Genomic DNA, 23035 nt, shown 5'->3' on the forward strand with positions numbered 1-23035 from the left:
CTGGAGGTGACAGGGGTCAAACACAGGAAGCGAAAGGCTATTTACAATTTGTACAGAAACCAGATGGCAGTTATAAGAGTCGAGGGGCATGAAGGGAAGCAGTGGTCGGGAAGGGAGTGAGACAGCATTGTAGCCAATCCCCGATGTTATACAGTCTGTATACTGAGCAAGCAGTAAAGGGAACAAAAGAAAAATTTGGAGCAGAAATTAAAATCCATGGAGAAGAAATAAAAATCATGAGGGTTTGCCAATGATATTGTAATTCTGTCAGAGACAGCAAAGGACCTAGAAGAGAAGTTGAACGGAATGGACAGTGTCTTGAAAGTAGGATATAAGATGATGATCAACAAAAGCGAAACGATGATAATGGAATGTAGTTGAATTAAATCAGGTGATGCTGAGGGAATTAGAATAAGAAATGAGACACTTAAAGTAGTAGATGAGTTTTGCTATTTGGGGAGCAAAATAACTGATGGTCGAAGTAGAGAGGATATAAAAAGTAGATTGGCAATGACAAGGAAAGCGTTACTGAAGAAGAGAAATTTGAACATCAAGTATAGATTTAAGTGTCAGGACGAGGTTTCTGAAAGTATTTGTATGGATTGTAGCCATATATGGAAGTGAAACATGGACGATAAATAGTTTAGACAAGAAGAAAATAGAAGCTTTTGATATGTGGTGCTATTGAAGAATGCGGAAGATTAGGTGGGTAGATCACATAACTAATGAGGTGGTACTGAATAGAATTGGGGAGAAAAGAAATTTGTGGCACAACGTGACTAGAAGGAGGGATCGGTTTGTTGGACATGTTCTGAGGCATCAAGGGATCACCAGTTTAGTATTGGAAGGCAGTGTGGATGGTAAAAATTGTAGAGGGAGACGAAGAGATGAATACACTAAGCAGATTCAGAAGGATGTAGGTTGCAGTAGATACTTGGAGATGAGAAAGCTTGCACTGGATAGAGTAGCATGGAGAGCTGCATCAAACCAGTCTTTGGACTGAACACCACGACGATGACGGCAGCAACAACAACAACAGACTGAATTGAGTGTGTGAATGCACAAAGTGTACCACTTAAACAATGGGAACTCCAGGTAGGAACATGAACAATGCAGGAAGAAATGGATTTCTACTTACAGTAAAGACGACCCGTTAAGTTGCAGACAGACACAGTTAAAAGACACTTACATAAAGCTTTCGGTCACATTCTTCGTTATTAAAAGAGAAAAAACACACCATTCATACACACAAGCAAGCACACAACCAGCAACTCCGCCAGCTCGGGCCAGAATTACCTGGAATTAATGTAATTTCTAATTAATGTAATACTGTATACAAAATCTGTATTTGCTGACTTATCTGGTTAAATGGTTAATACCAAAGGGCAATAAATTAATATAAATATAAAATAAATCACACGCGCTAATAGGGACGGTACTGACACGTTTTCTATATTAAGCAACGCAGGCCGTAAGTCCAGAGTAACTGCATAATAGTATTGCCATGTTATATTAAAACTGTTTCCTCAATTGTGATGTTCAGCCACATTTACCATTTTATTATCTTTCAAGTGAGATGCAATAAGTTTAAAAGTATTCTTGTTATAAATGTCTCAGTGTAGAGAAACTGATATGTTGTAAAGAACTCATTGGTGTCAGAAGACAACCTCTTTGACACATAGTTTCATCGAACAAGCTGATTGTACATGATCTATAATGTGAACTTCTAAAAATACCTGAGGAATATCTGAACAGTGATTACAAGAAACTAATCATGAGGAAATAAAGACTAGTTTAAAAACACAATGAGTTCATTAGATACACAAATTAGTTATGAATGGACTGTCAAGATTCTCAGCTCTAGTGAGATCACTGTAAAGCAGCATGGTTTTTGTTGTAAATGCCACGGGAGGTCTGTGGTTGAAAGTGCAGTTATTCTTACTATACAATGTCTTAGGAAAATGGGAGCCAACAGGAAGGCTGTTATACACAAAGAAATACAACATACCACTTCTGTTTGTCAAGGGCTTTGGCTGTGAAGTAAGTATGACGTGTGATTTTTTTAAAAAAAACAAATTTCCCAGCATTAGGTTACTGGAATGAGATTGGACAGTAGGTACACCAGATATTTTCATGGGGCAAACATACAAAATTGTGCAGAATAATTGAACAAATAACTGGGCTTAGTCAAGAAAAAATTTCTCTCTTCACAATCACATAGGAAACCCCTCTATTTCTTGCAAATACAATGTGATCATTTCTTGCTTATGAACCACCATGATAGCATCTATGCTAAATTAATAAATGGTTTTGTACAAAAACTTCGGTGTGTGGGATTCTGATGATTTATATATTTTTCATGTGACAATGTAACCTATGAATATATGTTACATTACAACTAACAGAAAAGTATAGTTGACAAAATGCTGTTTATTTATAAATACACTTTTTTACAAAAATATGAATTTACACAGAAGCCTGTCACGTCACATTCTATGTCCCCACATACTTCACTTCATCAAATGCCTTCCTGGCTTTCTTCAGTTCTTCATTCATTGTAAGTAAATCCTTCACACGTGCATATTTCCTTGCGTCTTTTCGCACAAGGAAAACAATATCCTCAACCTGAACCCTTCCTGTCCTTCCAATTTCCATAGCTTTGTGTGTCTGAAAAATGAAATAACAAAAAAATCAGCAAAAAATAGCAATCACACTATTAATAACAGCTGGAGAAAATGTTAGTATACACACCATGGGGTAAAAGAAATGTGCAACAAATTTGGTAAGCAACTTGCTTTATTGTGTGAATGTGAAAATGTAGAAGGTTTAAAAAATATCAGAATAATTGCCCGCATTTGCTAATAACTGTCACATCTTCTTCAGCGATTGATGTGTAATAAAATGTCTTAATGACCTCTGTGTGTGTTCATGGGAAGTTACTCCTACTATCACTCAATTGGGCCCTGGGATGTATTACTTTACTTGCCATCCAAACTGTAATGACTGCTCACCTACATTCGAAAATATTGATTTCAATTGTGATGAATAATCACTGTGAAAGTTGAAAACTGCAATTGTAGGCAGAAAACAGCAATTGTAGGCAGCCTACACAGTGAGAGCTGGGAGTATAAAGCTCTATGGTACCAGGTGTGAAGTCTAGGGAGTTGCCAGAAGTTCTTCTGAGACCTGGATGTTGTAACCATTGTGACAGACATACACACAATTCTACCAGAGATGGCAGAGATTTGCTCCACATACTCTCATTGGTCAAGGGCATACCATCCATAGTTTACCAAAGATCATTGTCAGAGTTGCCAACTTTGGAGGATCAAAGAGGCTACACTTCGGCAACGGATATGTCAGACCCATTTGAGGCATCCAAGAAAGGATGTTATGTGGGTGTAACAATTTTCTGGAATATATGTATGACAAGGGACTATTCTATTGCACAGGCTATGTACCAAGGGGTTAGTGGACAATCCTGGCATACTGCATAAGGTAAAAAAAAATGTTGCTAGATTTGGTTATAAACTTTTATTGCAATATAACTTTTCCTCAAGGTACTTTATGCAAAATGAAGTATACTTGACTCAATATCCATACAACAGTCCTGGAGTGCTTTATGAGTTACCTGGGAATTTCAGTTTTAGCCACAGGAAATAGATGTACCAGGGCAGACACTTTATCGAAGATAAAGTTGAGACTAACATGTCCCCAGGAAAATGTATTCCATAATATCAAGATTTCCCCATTACATACAAAGCTGGGCTGCTATTCCAATATCAGAGAGCCTCAGCAGTACTGGTGATTTAAGAAGGTAAAATGGGCTGGAGGCATGAACTGACATTTGTGTTATGGAGGGTAGTCCATGTAGTAGTGTGAGCCACAATGCCATGGCGATGTAGTGGTTAGCACATCTAGTAAGCATGAGAACAGGTTTCAAGTCCTGGCCTTGGCACAAATTTTCACTCATTACTTCAGCTTCTATCCCAATCAAAAATAAAGCTGAGACTCATATGTTTCCAGGAAAACACAATTCTATCACATCAATATGATAGCAGTTGTCAGCTTCCAGGAAGGGAAAAAATAGGCATAACTGTAGAAAGACACCAAATGACATAAAATGGCTGTAATTACTGAGTCAGCTGAAGGGAACTCAGATTATGAGGCTGGCAGTCCTGCTGGGAAAACTTCAGCAAGCAATAAGAAGAAGATGACACAGCCCACTGTCTTTAGGCAGATGTGAAGCTGCAACAAACTAATGACACAAGGGCCATCAGGACATGGGTGAAGTGAATGCAGCCACTCCCACTCCTGACATTCAGAGTGGAGTTCATATCCCGCCTGGCCATCCTGACTTGGATATTCTATGGTATCCTATAGCTGCTACAGTGTATGCCAGGATGAACCACTGATAAGGCCATGGGAGACTTCCTGCCCTACCATTCAACGAAGTTATTTTGAAGTGTTTTGTAATAATTTTCAGAACTATATACAAAATTACTCTCACAACAACAATGTCCTGCTTTAGACATACGCTGGCAACAAGCACATGTGGTAGCCAAGCTCATCACCAAACCTCTGTAGAAGACAGATCAGGAGAAGAAGAAAAACTGGCAATGGCAGTCATCCTGCAGAGGTTGCATTGAATATTTGACACAGAAATGCCCCATGCAGTACTGTTAACCTACGAAATAATCATTACTCATGCTGCACATCGATATGATAAGAGGACAGGGCAGGGTTGAAGGAGCCTTGCAAAGTCTTTGTGGAACCTCTCTCAACAGGACTCGACAGAAAGCCTCAGTGCTTTAAATACCAGCAAGAGAGGCATGCGGCCAAATACTGCCACAATAAGATGTGTCAAGTATGCTGGCAATCATGACAAATGTTGTTGCACAATAAGGGTGGATCACCAACTGATATCTGGTCACAGTAGTGTAACACACGTTGGCAGCTGGAAATGGGTGGGAAGGGGTAGCTGCAAGCCCTTCTCACACCATAGTTGCACTAGTGGGAAGATGGAGGGCAAGAAGGTATCTGACCAGGTGAACATAGCTTGTGATAGAGGTGCCAAGAATAAATGAAGATGTGGCAAGCTTTACAGCTAGCACCTGTGAGCAGAGTAGCAGTATCACTAGCTGTGTGCTATGGAGAAAAAGTAATTGCAGTGACAGAATGCGGCAACAGGACTACGAACAACAACAGGATGGGCAACAGAACTGAAAGGTGAAGTTGCAGTGCTTATCACTCTGGCTGTGTTTAAAATCACCCAACACCTATCTGCTGCACTCCTGGAGGCAATGATGACCACACTTAGTGCAGTAAAATAAGGTGGTAGTTCTCACAAGAGTTTCCATAGGTTCTCTCTGACTTTAAGATGAATATCCGTGTTACCCACGTAATCCCATCCAAATAATTCCCCACTGGGAGATATAAGTGCCCCTCCCTCCTCCAATTTCGCCAACAGCTCCCCTTCCCTAATAAGCAGAAGATATGAACAGATCCAGAGGCATATGTAGGGGGGGGGGGGAAAAAATAAATAATAAAAAAAAATCAGTTTTTTTTTTACTGAGTAATTTATTAGATTGATTTGTTAAGAATAACGTCCCAAAGTTTTATAATTGAATTCCGGCTAGAAATAAGTTTTAAAAAAGTTAGTTTGTGCGTCTGCACCTGCCACACCTCCTCTTTCTATGCTGTGATCCACACCTTTTCTATGCTACTTTCTTGTGGGTTAATTTTTTGTTCACACAATCGAAACAAACTGCAGATAAGTCTAGAAGGATGTGAAAAGATTCTCTTTGCTCATTCCTTTGTTTATAACATGATTGTTTTAATAGTACATGCTACAAACTTATTTTATAGTTTTGCATATATCAACTTGTTTTGCTCGAAATGGATCATAACAGTGGACACATATTCAAAAAGGTGTGGAAATGTCGAATTTCACATGTCTAAAAGCTACAGGAAATTTAAATAACAGTATTACAGATGCTGCTCCTAAATGTGAACAACTCATGGTGCAAATATCTTCAGGAAAAAGCCAATGGAAAGCCATACACCCAAAAACATGGTTTACCACTTGCTGTTTCAGATGTTATAAAACCAACTTTCAGGTACCTAGCCAAACCTGAACTCCTGAAAAAAGTGTGTACATAGGAAAACACACAATATAATGAGAGCTCACACAATACAAATACCTTGTATGGATGAGTTGTCCAAAAACAGTATGTGTGTCCTAAACAGTTGTGAAGACATCTGCATGCGATGCCTGTCCAGTATTCACTAGTGAAAATGTTGGTAGGATTAAGTGCCTGCAGAGACTAGGCTCCCATCCAGGTGCATTCACGTTGAAGATACTCAGATGGATGAATGAAGTGCGACTGGACAAAGCTAGACAGCTGAAGAAAAATGCAAAAGTTGGCAATGCAAAAGAGGCAGGAGAAGAGATTACTCCAGAAAGACGAGGAAGAGAATAAAGATTATGGATATGGACATCATTAGTCCCTAGACATATAGCGATACTGCCAAAAATTGAAATAAAAACTTCAAATGTGAATTGTCATAAACTGACTTTTTTGACGTATAATGTACCTTTTGTCATGAACTATAAAGCAAACATCCTGAAATTTGGCATAGCTCTTAAGAATTACTTACTGAATAATCCTGTGCAGCACGCTCTATTATCTTTTCTCTGGGAAAAGTTCTCCTTTAAAATCTGAGAAAAATAGACCAGTCCTGAGCAACACAAAACTAAAAAATGAATTTCAAAGCAACTATGATTTTTAAACAAAAATCTGTTCCGCACATTTTATGAGCCACTTATTCAGATGTAAACTGTGAAATTTCAATTTTATTGCTTCATTAGTTTGCAAGAAATGGTACAATATAGAAACAATGTTAATTAAAAATTCAAATCTTTACACAATGTATGTTGAAGTGCATTTTCCAACAAAAATTGCACAGAATATGAAGCATTATGTTATATACAGTAGTCTCAAGTTTTACTGCGTTAACTGTAATATTTTTGGACTTATATATGTTTAAGTACAAGAATGCATTTTGCGCTATGTATGGCCTTAAGAAAAAAGGAATCAGCTGTTAAAGGCCTGGGTGATTAGAAGGGATGTTTCAGTTTCATAACACTGTTCTTGGCAAGGTAACTTTAACTGTCAAACATCTATATGCAAGCACACTGCCCATTCTTATTCTTTTTCTGGGTGCTGCTCTCTGATAGCATGATGGGAGTATGTCCACATCAAGATCCTTAATTATAATCTATCCCTCTTATGACATGCCCAGACCTGGGGGGGGAGGAAGAGGCGGGGGGGGGGGGGGGGGGCGAAGTGGGGCATTTATCCTGGGTAGCAATTTCAGGAGGTGCCAAATTCATATTCTTGAAGAAAAAAAGATTGTTTCACAAAGCGCATAGTATCCAGTGCATGTTGGTCTATCGATTGAACACATTCGAAGTTGATTCCTGAATGAATCATAAGTTGATTTTTGAATGCGTGCATACTGTATGTGATGTTTCTGCCAGGGAAATCCTGTCGCATCTAGAAATTAACAAATTTTCCCATAGACAAAAGGGGACGGGGCTATATTAGCTGAGCCGAATAAACCAAACAGGTGAATGCCAACCGCTGTTCATTTATGTGGTTGACTGGGTGTGCAAATGATTATCAATGTTATAATTATTAGTGAAATTCATAGATTCAGACTACCAGAGTAGAAATAAATGACTGACAGGAATAACAGGTAAGAAAGATTACGTGTTATCTTCTTGGTATATCCAAGAAAATGAAATTTTGACACAAATTTTTGCCAGTATGCTACACTGCTAAGGGCCAGTTGTACAGCCCCCGGTAAGCAGTCTGTTCTTGGAATAGCATGGAGAACGTGTTGTACAAACACATAATAATGCGTAAACGAAGAATGAACGTGGTTAACTGAACTGGTGACTCCAGCAAGGTTAGTGAAGTTAATCAGAGAATAAGTTTGGCAATGGCAGGAATAGTACATAATTCGTGATGGCAAGATTGTTGGAAACAGGAAGGAGAAGAAACAGGGACATCTAATAAATTATATGGAAGAATACGACAATTCTGAATTTATATAAAAATTTTGTACTACTACTACTTTTCGATCTCATGCTTGAGAAACTGGAGCATATTAATGAAATGTGAAGCTATTTCCTAACATAAAACTTTTTGCTTGTAGTAGACCTAATAGGCACTTGATATAGGTACTCTGTGAATTACACTGTCATGTTTTTTACGTAAATGAGGTAGATAAAAATGACCATTTGTGCTAAAATAGTCACACTTATTTGGCACGTGTTACAACTGCTATAATATTCGAAACATCTATTTCATTTTATATAGTACACAGTGACAAAATAGATGTAATCAAATCGAGAAACCACATCAGTCTTGCGTACTATCCATAATAACAGCTTTTACAGTATTAGACAACATTTTGATTTTTCATGTAGCAAAATTTTTGACGAACTTTGATAAGGAAGCAAATTCTCTTGTAAGAAGGAAAGCGCACTGTGTAAAGCTGTAGCAAGATTAGAGAGAAAAAAATGCTGGGACCTAAGGATTGAAGAAGAAGAGTTCTTATTCTCCTAGCCACAAATAATCCCACACAGTATTAATTGTGATTGCCCTCTTCTTTTTTTTGGGCAGGGGGGGGGGGGGGCTGGTTGAATGTTAAACTGGCTGACTGGGAGCAGGAGAGGCACCAAAGGACATTTTAATTTTCACTGTCCTGAATATAGGCTTGATATTTTCCATTGCTAAATATACAAGTTTGAATTTGACAGCACGAAATACAGTGACAGAAGAATGCCATGTGAAGAGGCGTGGTACTGCACTTTGGCACAGTTAAGACCAAATTACGTCTTACATTTCCTTGAACACATATGTTTTATACATCTAAGTATTCTTAAAGCTGTGCACTACAAAATTAACACATGTTTGAAAAATCGATTTTTTTATATGTCCTAACTCAAACACTTGATGGGGAGGGGCGCAAGGAGGGAGGGCACTATCAAGGTTTTACTGCAGTTCAGAAATATCGTAGATTCGGGGCTGCTCTTAGAGCGAGTGAATAATGAGTGACGTGTGAAATTACACACAACTTTCCCCCTACTTTCCTAAATGTGAAATTTTTACTTCCCTGGGGATGTTCTTCCTTTCCAACCTACTGACTGACAGACAAACAGTTTGTGGCTAATAGAGGCAATGTTATGTTTCACTGCCAGCAAAGATGACTTATTTTATTCATTTACTTGTTTGTCCTTTGACCATTTGACACAACAGACTACAGATACATTCCACGTGGGAAAAATATATCTAAAAACAAAGATGCTGTAACTTACCAAACGAAAGCGTTGGTATGTTGATAGAGACAATAAACACACAAACACACACACAAATATCAAGCTTTCGCAACCCAAGGTTGCTTCATCAGGAAAGACGAAAGGATGTGGATTTTAAGGGAGAGGGTAAGGAGTCATTCCAATCCCGGGAGCGGAAAGACTTACCTTAGGGGGAAAAAAGGACAGGCATACACTCGCGCACACACACACACACACACACACACACACACACACACACACACACACATATATCCATCCGCACACATACAGACACAGGCAAACCCGCACACATACAGACATTGCGGATGGATGTGTGTGTGTGTGTGTGTGTGTGTGTGTGTGTGTGTGTGTGTGTGTGTGTGTGTGTGTGTGTGTGTGCGCGCGCGAGAGAGAGAGAGTGTATACCTGTCCTTTCTTTCCCCCTAAGGCAAGTCTTTCCGCTCTCGGGATTGGAATGACTCCTTACCCCCTCCCTTAAAACCCAAATCCTTTCGTCTTTCCCTCTCCTTCCCTCTTTCCTGATGAAGCAACCTTGGGTTGTGAAAGCTTGAAATTTGTGTGTGTGTTTGTGTGTTTTTTATTAGAAAGAAACATTCCACATGGGAAAAATATCCATCCGCACATATACAGACACTAGCAGACATATGTAAATGCGTGTGTGAAGGTGGCTATTGGACAGATGGAGGTCAACGTCGAGGAAAGTGGCATGGGATTTGGAGTAGGACCAGGTGAATGTGATGGAACCAAAGGAGTTGAGGTTGGAGGGGAAATTCTGGAGTTCTTCTTCATGTTACTTTCCACCTTTTAATACCATGTTACCCTCACAACATCCCCACAGCGACCCCATTAAGTTTTATTTACATTCCCTCCGCAAACATGCCTTCGCCCTAGCCAGATTACGCTCCCATATTTTATTCACTCACGCTTGTCTGACATTTGGCATTACCCCCAAAGGCCTCACACTTAAAGTTCCCATCTCTGGCTGTAACCCTTCTTTCCATCAGTCCCTATACCAGTTCCAAACTGAACAATCCATAGCCCTCACCCGCCTAATCCTTCACCTACACATCAACTCAGCCAATGAACACACCTGTCAACTCCTATCCCTAATCAAAGTCCTCAATCTTTCCTCTCCCACATCCACACCAGCTGGAGCATCCTCCTACAGGCCAACCGCAAATTAGAACAGCATGCCACCCTCCACCTCAGAAAACTATCCAATCTCCTGGTTTCCCACCTCCGGAAAGGCAACTCACTGACCCTCCACAACCTTTCCAACAAACCTCAACCTCCTCTCATTGCACACAGACCCAGTCTCTCCCATCTACTCAATCTCCCACTTCCAGCTCCACTCCCCCCAAAACCTCAAAATTCTAGTCAACACAATCTGGAACCACAACACCCCAATTCAGTAGTTAACCTTTCCTCCAAACCTCTCTCCCAATCCAAAACCTCTGTCCTATTCAAAGGCCTCACCTTCAGCCCCACTCCCAGATTCAACCAAACAGCCCTCATCAAAGATTTACTGTCCTACACTCATAGTCTCTGCTGGAAATATCACTTTGCCACGAAGAAAAATAATCCTAATCCTACTCCTAATGATCCAACTCCCCAAGACACTATCCAAATTGAACCCTGCCTGAAACAGTTCCGTCCTCCATCACAGCGGGACCCACCTCCTCTTCTTCAAAATCACCCTCTCCAAACCTTCCAGGAATTTCTCACTTCCAGCCTTGCCTCTCAATCTTTCTTGAAAAACCTTAATCCTACTCCCAACATCACCACAGCTGAAGCCCAAGCTATCCGTGATCTGAAAGCTGACCGATCCATCGTCATTCTTCCGGCTGACAAGGGTTCCACGACCGCGGTACTTGATCATCGGAAGTATGTGGCTGAGGGACTGTGTCAGCTTTCAGACAACACTACATACAAAGTTTGCTAAGGTAATCCCATTCCTGATGTCCAGGCGGAGCTTCAAGGAATCCTCAGAACCTTAGGCCCCCTACAAAACTTTTCACCTGACACCGTCACTGAGCGAGGTGGCGCAGTTGTTAGCATACTGGACTCGCATTCGGGAGGACGACGGTTCAATCCCGTCTCCGGCCATCCTGATTTAGGTTTTCTGTAATTTCCCTAAATCGTTTCAGGCAAATGCCGGGATGGTTCCTTTGAAAGGGCACGGCCGATTGCCTTCCCAATCCTTCCCTAACCCGAGCTTGCGCTCCGTCTCTAATGACCTCGTTGTCGACGGGACGTTAAACACTAACCACCACCACCACCTGACACCGTCAACCTCCTGACCCCACCGACACCCCGCACCCTTACCTTCTACCTACTTCCTAAAATTCACAAACCCAAACATCCCGGCTGCCCCATTGTAGCTAAGGTCTTCGTGGCAAACGAATCTGCTCCAGTCCCGAATCCCTGAACCATTACACCAACAACCTGAAAACAGCTTTCGCACCCCGCAACTACCCTCCCGACCTGGTACAGAAGCAAATAACCAGAGCCACTTCCTCATCCCCTCAAACCCAGAACCTCCCACAGAAGAATCCCAAAAGTGCCCTACTTGTGACAGGATACTTTTCGGGACTGGACCAGACTCTGAATGTGGCTCTCCAGCAGGGATACGACTTCCTCAAATCCTGCCCTGAAATGAGATCCATCCTTCATTAAATCCTCCCCACTCCACCAAGAGTGTCTTTCCGCCATCCACCTAACCTTCGTAACCTCTTGGTTCATCCCTATTAAATCCCCAAACCACCTTCCCTACCCTCTGGCTCCTACCCTTGTAACCGCCCCCCGGTGTAAAACCTGTCCCATGGACCCTCCCACCACCACCTACTCCAGTCCTGTAACCCGGAAGGCGTACACGATCAAAGGCAGAACCACGTGTGAAAGCACCCACATGATTTACCAACTGACCTGCCTACACTGTGAAGCTTTCTATGTGGGAATGACCAGCAACAAACTGTCCATTCGCATGAACGGACACAGGCAGACAGTGTTTGTTGGTAATGAGGATCTCCCTGTGGCTAAACATGCCTTGGTGCACGGCCAGCACATCTTGGCACAGTGTTACACCGTTCGGGTTATCTGGATACTTCCCACTAACACCAACCTATCAGAACTTCGGAGATGGGAACTTGCCCTTCAATATATCCTCTCTTCCCATTACCCACCAGGCCTCAACCTCCGCTAATTTCAAGTTGCCGCCGCTCATACCTCACCTGTCATTCAACAACATCTTTGCCTCGGTACTTCCGCCTCGACTGACATCTCTGTCCAAACTCTTTGCCTTTACATATGTCTGCTTGTGTCTGTGTATGTGAGGATGGATATGTGTGTGTGTGTGTGTGTGTGCGCGCGAGTGTATACCTGTCCCTTTTTCCCCCTAAGGTAAGTCTTTCTGCTCCCAGGATTGGAATGACTCCTTACCCTCTCCCTTAAAACCCACATCCTTTCGTCTTTCCCTCTCCTTCCCTCCTTCCTGATGAAGCAACCGTGGGTTGCGAAGGCTTGAAATTTGTGTGTGTGTTTGTGTGTTTTTTATTGTGTCTATCTACCAGCACTTTCCCGTTTGGTAAGTTACAGCATCTTTATGAAAGGATTAGGCAAGGATAAGACAGTAAGTCGGCCAGGGCCATACCAGTGGAACCATCCTGACATTCATTCACCTTAGCCACTTGTGGAAACCATGGAAAATCCAAGTCAGGTTGGCCAGGTGGGGTACAAACTCCATTCTTATTGAATGCGAGTCTAGTGTGTTAACACTGTCTTAACCAGGTCCCTCAGTATATAATAGGGAAAGCAAACAATGATACTCAGGAAGCTGTCACCAACATCTGTCAGTGGAGTGAGGTTATTTATAACTGGCAGTGACTCTCGAAGGGACAGCATTTGTGAACAAGCCAAATGAATTCATCTTAATATCATGCAGAATGCTATGAACCTTCCTATGTGATAAGCTCAGTTGTGATGTAATGTTGTCTGCCTGCCAGGATAATTTGATTAATATGTTCAAAGTTTCATCAGTGGTTGACAATGGTCAGTTTATTACTGGCAGGAGTCATCAATATTTATATTTTGTAGCTCCATAACAAATCTGTTATTTTTTATTGCTTTATTTCAGCACCTTTCTGGCAACATGAGCATTATCACAGATGATTTCTAAAGTAATGAGCAGAATCAGGTTTGAAATCCAATGTGTACAAACATTGTCTCAACTACAGTGCACAGTTATCTGTTGTCCAACTGATGGCAACTGGACACTGCTCTCTGACAAATACATGTCTTTTGTCCAACTGTAAACAGTTTCAACTTGTCCCTTTTCCAATCTTGTTGACATATGCTATTCAATTCTGGGAGCTTTTGTACACATTTCAAATAATGAACAAACCACTTCTGGACACTACTGTTGCAACAAAGCACAAAATTCACACATGAAAACAAATACGATAACTATTAACTGAAAACAATAAAAATAACACAGAAACTTACCATTTCTGTAATGAATTCAATTACGAGATCCTCTAGAAGATCAACACTTTCTGTATATGGATTTTGATCATCACCAAAGCCGTACATCATGCAACGAAGTTCTTTTGAGAATAAGCGCTTTCTTCCAGAAAGTGTCTGTCCAAGTGGTAAATCAGACTCCTCTTCCTCAAACTGGAAATAAATTTTTGTGGTCATTATAAATCAACACTAGTGTTAGATTTTATGAATAATCAATTTCATTTCTCAAAATGTTTATTACAAAGTAAGCGTGTGCAGTGGGAAGTTTTATGTGCATATTCTAAGCCGTAATAAATGTAATGTAGGTAACTGATGAATGGTGTGTGGCGGGGGAGGAATAGTTGTAAGTTTTACAGATGTATGAATGAGCTACTGAACTGCAGATAATTAGTTGCCTTTCTTCATTCCTTTTTTTTTATTGTTTCCGATAAGGAATTTTCAAAATTATAAGGTATCTTCCTGTGCCTCCACACTGGAAAAGGCCACGAGACAGAGGAAGATATCTCTTGGATTGCATTACTGTGAGACAGAGATTCTGAACTCAAATATTGGGTTTTGAGGTGTACCCAGATCTGGTCTCAGCAATACTGAGGAACAATGATGTGAGTCTGAAGTTCTTTGAGGCTGTAGCTTCTCTGATAATTACTATGACATTAGGTACAAGACCCATACTGAAAGAAATAGGCACAAATTTTTAAAATTTTTAGACTTTTCAACAACATCTCCATTTCTTCGCACATATTTGCAAGTTTGAAATTACCCTTACAATAGAACACTATTCCAGCTTTCTGAATACACTAACACACTGCTTTACAAACACACTCTCATCTCATAGCATTGGCCTCACATTTGTTCCCTAAAAAAAAAAAAAAAAAAAAAAAAAACCAAAAAGATGGGGCAGTCAGAGGATGCCCAAGTCGAGACAGTAGAGAGGATGTGGAAGAGTTTCTGATTTTCTCCACAGTAACATGAGAAGTGTGATGACATGCATTATCCGACTGGAATATGACTTTTTTTCTGGGGTATTTATGGTGTAATGCACTGTAGAACGGGCAGCATTTATGGTTTGTCCAGGTTCAAGAAAATCACTCAGAATCTTTCCTTTTTGCATTCCATGGAGGTAGGCCAGGGCAACCACTATGAGGATTATTTTTTTCCCTGTCTCTTAACAATTCTGGCATGCACACAGGCTTCTTCGTAGAAATGTTGAAGTCTGATGTTAATTGCAGCACATTTTTCCTCTTTAACAAGGAATTCCATGACACCATGCTGTCAAAACAAAACATTGTTGTTGGATATTTAGGAAAGACTGCCTGTGGTCATGTTGGTTGGTTGGTTGGTTTAAAAGAGGGGGAGGGGACCAAATTACCAGGTCATTGGTCCCTTGTTCAGACGGAAACAATGACACAAGGGTTAGAGTAAGACAATGAGACTTACAACACAAAACAGAATGAAAGGAAAAACCACAACGACAACCGAAGGGCAACAAACACTTAAATGGAAAAAAAGGGACAAGAAAACCACAAAGACACAAGGAACAGGTAGAAGAGGTTAAAACAAGAAATGAGGTTACCATGGCTGGCTGACCAAGGGGATAAAAAGGAAAAGCCAGCCACCCTGCAACACATTAAAACCTCCATCCTGAAAGCAATAAGGTGGAGGGCACACAAGGACAAAGGACATGTGCTAAAACTTAGAGCAAATGAAAAAACTCACCCTCACGAATAAAACGTAAAACTAACGCTGCTGTTGGCGCATTGTGTGGGGACTGGTGTCCTCAATGGTTGGGAGGAAAGTGTCCCCGAGGTAGGCAGTGCCCCAGAGGTGGGAGCAACCGGGGGGTAATTGTCCCTCACCGTCAAGGGGGCAGGTGTAGCCTACTGGCTCTGAGAGCCGCTGGAATTTGCGGAACTGATGGGGCTACAACTGTTCTCATAGCAATGACGTATGAGGAGGTCACAGCCACAAGATGTAGGCGCTCATATTTTCTCTTAGCCTCAGTGTAGGTCAGTCAGTCCAGGGTCTTGTACTCCATGATTTTCCTCTCTTTCTGTAAAATCCTGCAGTCTGGCGAGCAAGGTGAATGAGGCTCTCTGCAGTTGACACAGATGGGAGGTGGGACACATGGATTATTGGGATGTGATGGACATCCACAATATCGACATGTGACGCTGGAAGTACAGTGGAACAATATATGGCCGAACTTCCAGCACTTAAAGCACTGCATCGGGGGAGGGATATATGGTTTGACATCACAACGGTAGACCATCACACTGATTTTCTCAGGTAAGGTGTTAACCCTCGAAGGCCAAGTTGAAGGCACCAGTGGCAACCTGATTATCCCTCAGACCCAATGAACGTGCCACACGAAATGAACACCTCATTGCTCTAAACTGGTGCACAGCTCATCGTCAGACTGCAAAAGAAGGTCCCTCTGGAAGATAATACCCTGGACCATATTTAAGCTCTTATGGGGCGTGATGGTAACAGAAACACCCCCCAACTTGTTACAAGCAAGTAAAGTCCATGACTGAGCAGAGGATGCTGTTTTTATCAAGACTGAACCAATATCACATTTTGAACAAGCCCTCCACATCCCCAAACTTGTTCTCTAAATGCTCTACAAAAAAAACTGTGGCATCATCGAAACAAAGGAGTCCCCATCAGGTCTCGTACATACGAGATACCAGGATGAGTAAGGTTTGCTGCCATCCTTAGCCTGGCTTTCCTCCCATGGTGTGGCCAGGGAGGGGAACGATTCAGGATCATACTTCATTGGATGTACTGAGACTTGGAATGCTTAGAGACTGCTGGTGTTTGATCACCGGCAAGGGATGACGTGGTGTACTTCATTGCACATCTTCCACTCTGATGCCACCCACTCTGGCCAGGGGCCCTCCCCACTGGTGCCACCCAGCTGCAGCAAAGGCACCCTTGGCATACATGAGGAGTTAACGGCACAGGCATCATCAGAGTAATCCTTGTGTTGACAGGGGGCTACAATCAACAGTGTACATGGCGGTCCCACCACAACGGGCTGGCTACCGTGCTGGATATCAGGTGCAAAGAAGTCCATGGTCATCATCGACGCAGAAAGTGACACTGCATAGTGCATGGTGGAAAAAGCACCCAGGAAGGTGTCCTCACCCAAGAGATGGAGAATGAGCTGGAGTGCAGTGCAACGACGAGAAAGTGGGCTAAAGATCTCAAGCCACAATGGACATGATGCACCATGTAAGGTACCCTTCCCCAATTGGCCCGATCCTTGGGAAAGTTTTGAAAAATGGAGGTCAAACCCTACAGTTGTCCATCACATAAAGGCCAAAATGTGAGAGGCTCCTTTTAGTCGCCTCTTACGACAGGTAGGACTACCTCGGGCCTATTCTAATCCCTGGACCCACAGGGGGTTGTAGTCAGGTGATAGACACTAATGACAGCACAATATGTTAATATGTGCATTAAAGTACGGTTGCTTGTGGCTTTCAGTAGTTCAGTTGAGGATGAATGGACTTGCCTAAAAGGGGGAGTAATAGAAGTTGGAGGGACAAATTTAGCTTTAAGAAAAGTAACTGTCAAGAAATCGTGGGTAACATCAGAAATTCTTCAAATGACCAACTAAAGAAGGAAATATAAAAATGTCCAAGGATACAGCAATATAAGTCAATATAAATCAATAGGAAGTGCAAGAAAGTTAAAATGAAATGGCTGCAAGGAAAATGTGAAGAAACTGAAAAGGAAATGGTCACTGGAAGATCAAATTTAGATTCAACAAGTAAAAGTATCAAAATAATTTTTGTAGAAATGTAAAACAAAGGCATCAACATTAAGAGTGAACAAGGAATTACATAAATAAATGCAAACGAGAGAGCAGGCAGGTGGAAAGAGTACGCTGAGATTCTCTGGAAATGAGGGTTTGCTGATATGACAGAAGAAATTGGTATCAATGTGAATGATATAGAAGATCCAGTATTATAATCAAGAGTTTGACAACACTTTGGAAGACTTGCGATCAAAAAAGGCAGGAGAGATAGACAACACTTCTTAGAAATTACGAAAATCGTTGGGGAAAGTAACAACCAGAAGATTATTCAAAGCTAGTGTACAGAATCTACAACACTGAAGACATACCCTTGGACATTTGGAAGAATATCAATCATAGAATTCTGAAGATAGAAAGGGCACATCAGTGCAAGAACCATCACACAATCAGCTCGACAGCTCATGCATCTATGTTGCTTAAGAGTATAATACACAGCAGAATGGTGGGTTTAAAAGAGGGAGGGGGGACCAAACTGCAAGGACATCGGTCCCTCATTCTGATTAAAATAGTTTCACAAGAGTGGGAGTTAACCAGTTGAGACATACAAAACACAGCTGGGAGAAAGGAGAAAACCACAAGAATGACAGAAGGGCAGCAAACACGGGAATGGACAAAATTCAACAAGGAAATCACAAAGAGACGCAAGAAACATGCAGAAGAGATCAAAGCAAGAGGGCAGATTACCATGGCTGGCTGACCATGAAAATAAAAAGCAGAAGCCAGCCACTCTGCAACACATTAAAACCTCCACCCTAAAAGCAATAGGGTGGAGGACACAGAGGGACAAAGGACACACATTAAAACTTAGATCAAATGATAAAACCCACCCTCATGAATAAAACGTAAAACCAAAGCTGCTGCTGAGGCATTGTCGCCCAACACCGAAGTTAGGGTGCTGGGAAAGTGGGAAATCCAGCAAGAGGTGGACAACCGTCATTTATGAGCCACAGCGACACCGAGGTGAGTCCTTGCAATGGAGGAGGTAACCATGCGTTAGCCACGTATGGCCAAGAATCGAGAGGAAGTGGTGGTGAGGAGCTGCGGGGTTAACTGAGTCCTTAGGGCTGTGTGAAAGGTCCGGGCAAAGCTGCGGCCTAGGTGTACACCACGGAGGTGTATGTGAATGGACCTCAAGTATAGGTGATAAAGGCAGTACAGAAAGAAGGGATCGGACACGAACTGCAATTGGAAGCCCTGACCTGGGGCGCCAATGTGGGAGATGAACCGCCATGGGTGGGAAAAGGAAATGGTAATTCGGATGCACAGCAGAACTATGAACGCGTGCTACGTAACTGGTCAGCAGTTGCGCACGCCTAACCTGCAAAGGAGGCACTCCGGCTTCCACAAGCACACTCGTCACCGGACTCGTCCTAAAAGCTCCTGTCACTAGGTGAACGCCACAGTGGTGCACTGGGTTGAGTAAATGCAATGCTGAAGGTGCCGCTGAACCATAAACCACACTCCCATGGTCAAGGTAGGACTGAACATGGGCACTGCAGAGCTGCGGCAGCATAGAGCGATCTGCACCCCAGTTGGTGTTGCTCAGGCAGCGGAGGGCATTGAGGTGCTACCAGCACTTCCGCTTAAGCTGGCGAAGGTGAGAAAGCCAAGGCAATCAGGCATCGAAAACCAGTCCTAAGAATCAATATGTCTCCACTACAGTGAGTGGATCGTCATTGAGGTAAAGTTCTGGTTCTGTATGAACGGTATGATACTGACAGAAGTGCATAACTCATGACTTTGCGGCCGATAACTGGAAACCGTAGGCTAGAGCCCATGACTGTACCTTGTGGATGGCTCACTGTAGGTGCTGCTCAGCAACACCAGTACTGGTAGAGCAGTATGAATTGCAGAACTCGTCTGTATACAGAGAAGGTGAGACGGACAGTCCTACAGCTGCTGCTAGACCATTAATGGCCACTAAAAATAGAGAAACACTCATTACAGAGCCCTGTGGGACCCCATTCTCCTGGATATGGGGGAACTATTGGAGGCACCAACTTGGACACGAAAAGTACAAAGCATCAGGAAGTTTTGGATAAAAATTGGGAGTGGGCCTCGCAGACCCCATTCGTATAATGTGGCAAGGATATGATGTCACCAGGCTGTACCATACGCTTTTCGCATCTGGAAAAGGCTGTTCGGATGGCAAACTCGAGGGGGACAAGATTATCAGTGGTAGAGCGACCCTGGCGGAGGCCGTCCTGACATGGAGCCAGTAGGTCAAGTGACTCCAGGACCCAACCCAACCATCAACATACCTTACGCTCCAGCAGCTTACAAAGAACGTTGGTGAGGCTGGTGGGTCGATAGCTATCCACATCAAGTGGTTTTTTTCCGAGTTTGAACACCAGAATGATGGTGCTCTCCCACCATTGCGATGGAATGAGGCCATTGCTTCAAATCCGGTTGAAAGTGATGAGGAGATGTCACTTGTAGTCAGACGAGAGATGTTTAATCATCTGACTGTGGATCCAATCTGGTGCAGGAGCTGTGTTGGGGCAATGTGCAAGGGCACTGAGGAGCTCCCGCTCTGTAAATGGGCGTTATAGGGTTCACTGTAGCATGTAGTAATGATAGGACTTTCCATCCGCCATTTGAGGGTGCAAAAGGCTGGAGAGTAGTTCCCCGACACAGAGGCTCGAGCATAGTGCTCAGCAAAGTGCTTGGCAATCGTGTTTGTGTTGGTACATAACACGCCAGTGATGTTATTGCCAGGGACACCCATTGAGGTCTCATATCCAAAAAGACGTCTGATATTCGTCCAGACTTGGGAAGGTGACCTGTGGCACCCAATGGTTGGCACGTACCTCTCCCAACACTCTGGTTTCCATCTGGTGAGTACAGCGGAGCCACTTAAAGGCTATTAGGTGCTCTAGGGAAGGGTGCCACTTATGTCGCTGCAGAGCTCGCTGATGCTCTTTAATTGCCTCAGTGACCACCAAGGGACTGTCTTTCGCCGAGTGCACCCTAAAGAAAGAGGGATTGTGTTTTTCACTGCAGAAACGAGTGTTGTAGTGACCTGCTCAATGGCAAAATTGGTGGCACCATGTAGGGGAGATTCAGCGGTAACAGCAGAAGTGAAAGCTTCCCAGTCTGCCTTGTTTAAAGCCCATCTTGTAGTTGTCTGTGGTCATGACGCCAGGGAGTGATAGGAAGATGGGGAAATGGTCAGTACCACACAGGTCATCTTGTGCTCTCCAGTGGATAGATGGGAGAGGGCCAGGACTACAAAGTGGGAGATCAATGGCTGAATATGTGCCATGTGCCACACTGAAATGTGTGGTGGCCCCAGTATTTAATAGGCAGAGGTCTAGTTGTGGCACTAAATTTTCAACCTCCCTACCTCAGCCAGTAAGCATGGCACCACGCCACAAGGGGTTATGCGCGTAAAAATCTCCCAAAAGGAGGAAAGAATGGTTGGTTTAAATGGGGGGAGGGAGGGGGGGGGAGACCAAACTGCGAGCTCAACGGTACCTTGTTACCAGTAAAATAACAAGAAACAGGTAGAAGGGGTAAAAACAAGAGAGCAGATGACCGTGGCTGGCCGAACACGAGAATAAAAAGGAAAAGCCAGCCACTCTGCAACACATTAAAAAATCCACCCCAAAAGCATTAAGAGTGGAAAACACAAAGGGACAAAGGACGGGTGCTAAAACGTATACAGAACCCATAATCGCGTGTAAAACGTAAAACTAAATTAGCCAAGGAGGCGTTGTTAGCTAAAACAGTAACTGAAGAGTCCATCGCAGGGCAGCCAAAGAAGGACAGCTCACCAAGATATGGGCCACTGTCAGCCGGGCGCCGCACTGACACTGAGATGGGTCATCATGGTGCTGGAGGTAGCCGTGTCACCCAAGAGTGGTCAATGCGGAGCCAGCAGAGAACCACAGAGTCCCTGCGAGAGGCCCGCACAGAGGACTGCCACACATTCGTAGTCCTTAATGGCACGCAGTGCGTTGTGCGTGCTGAGGTTATGCCATTTTGTCTCCCAAAGCTGCAAAACCTTGCAATGTACACAGGTCAGTTGCAGAGAAGCTGATCTCCACAAGTGGTTTCTGCGTAGCCTGTTTGGCCAGCCTGTCGTTGCCTGGGATTCCGACGTGACCTAGGGTCCAGACAAACACCACTGAACGACCGGACCATTCCAGAGCATAGATGGACTCCTGAATGGTCGCTATCAATGGATGATGAAGGTAGCACTGGTTGAGAGCTTGTAGGCTGCTCAAGGCGTCAGTACGCACAGGAAACGCCTCCCCAGGGCATGAACAAATGACCTCAAGAGCACGAGGTATAGCCACCAGCTCGGCAGTGAAAACACTGCTGCTATCAGGCAAGGAATGCTGTTCAATATGTGCTCCATGGACATACGCAAAGCAGACATGAACATCAGCCACCGAGCCATCAGTGTAAACCACTTTAAGGCCTCGGTACTTGCCAAGAACCAAGAGGAAGTGGTGGTGAGGAGCCGCGGGGTTAACTGAGTCCTTAGGGCCGTGTGAAAGGTCCGGGCAAAGCTGCGGCCTAGGTGTACACCATGCAGGTGTATGTGAATGGACCTCAAGTATAGGTGATAAAGGCAGTTCAGAAAGAAGGGATCGGACACGAACTGCAATTGGAAGCCCTGACCTGGGGCGCCAATGTGGGAGATGAACCACCATGGGTGGGAAAAGGAGACGGTAATTCGGATGCACAGCAGAACTATGAACGCGTGCTACGTAACTGGTCAGCAGTTGTGCACGTCTAACCTGCAAAGGAGGCACTCCGGCTTCCACAGGGACACTCGTCACCGGACTCGTCCTAAAAGCTCCTGTCACTAGGCGAACGCCACAGTGGTGCACTGGGTTGAGTAAATGCAATGCTGAAGATGCCGCTGAACCATAAACCACACTCCCATGGTCAAGGTAGGACTGAACATGGGCACTGCAGAGCTGCGGCAGCATAGAGCGATCTGCACTCTAGTTGGTGTTGCTCAGGCAGCTGAGGGTATTGAGGTGCTACCAGCACTTCCGCTTAAGCTGACGAAGGTGAGGAAGCCAAGGCAATCAGGCATCGAAAACCAGTCCTAAGAATCAATATGTCTCCACTACAGTGAGTGGATCGTCATTGAGGTAAAGTTCTGTTTCTGTATGAACGGTATGATACTGACAGAAGTGCATAACTCATGACTTTGTGGCTGATAACTGGAAACCGTGGGATAGAGTCCATGACTGTATCTTGTGGATGGCTCACTGTAGGTGCTGCTCAGCAACACCAGTACTGGTAGAGCAGTATGAAATGCAGAACTCGTCTGCATACAGAGAAGGTGA

At 43.3% G+C, this 23035-nt stretch overlaps 1 protein-coding gene across 2 annotated transcripts in view; it reads right to left on the reverse strand.

Annotated features, from left to right (window-relative positions):
* Positions 1 to 2410: 2410 nt before the first annotated feature.
* LOC124801412 (transcription initiation factor TFIID subunit 13) overlaps positions 2411 to 23035 on the reverse strand; it is a 30115-nt gene continuing 9490 nt past the window's right edge. The window contains exons 2-3 of one of the 2 annotated variants that reach the window (XM_047263073.1): positions 13889 to 14059; positions 2411 to 2667 (exon numbers count right to left, since the gene is read on the reverse strand). In XM_047263073.1, the coding sequence (XP_047119029.1) occupies positions 2494 to 2667; positions 13889 to 14059 (345 nt within the window). In that variant the 3' untranslated portion in view covers positions 2411 to 2493. Of the gene's footprint in view, positions 2668 to 13888; positions 14084 to 23035 lie in introns of those variants that run through there. The other variant, XM_047263072.1, reaches the window with a different exon arrangement.

Source organism: Schistocerca piceifrons, chromosome 1 (assembly GCF_021461385.2).
Source record: "Schistocerca piceifrons isolate TAMUIC-IGC-003096 chromosome 1, iqSchPice1.1, whole genome shotgun sequence".
In the NCBI taxonomy this organism is placed as follows: domain Eukaryota; kingdom Metazoa; phylum Arthropoda; class Insecta; order Orthoptera; family Acrididae; genus Schistocerca; species Schistocerca piceifrons.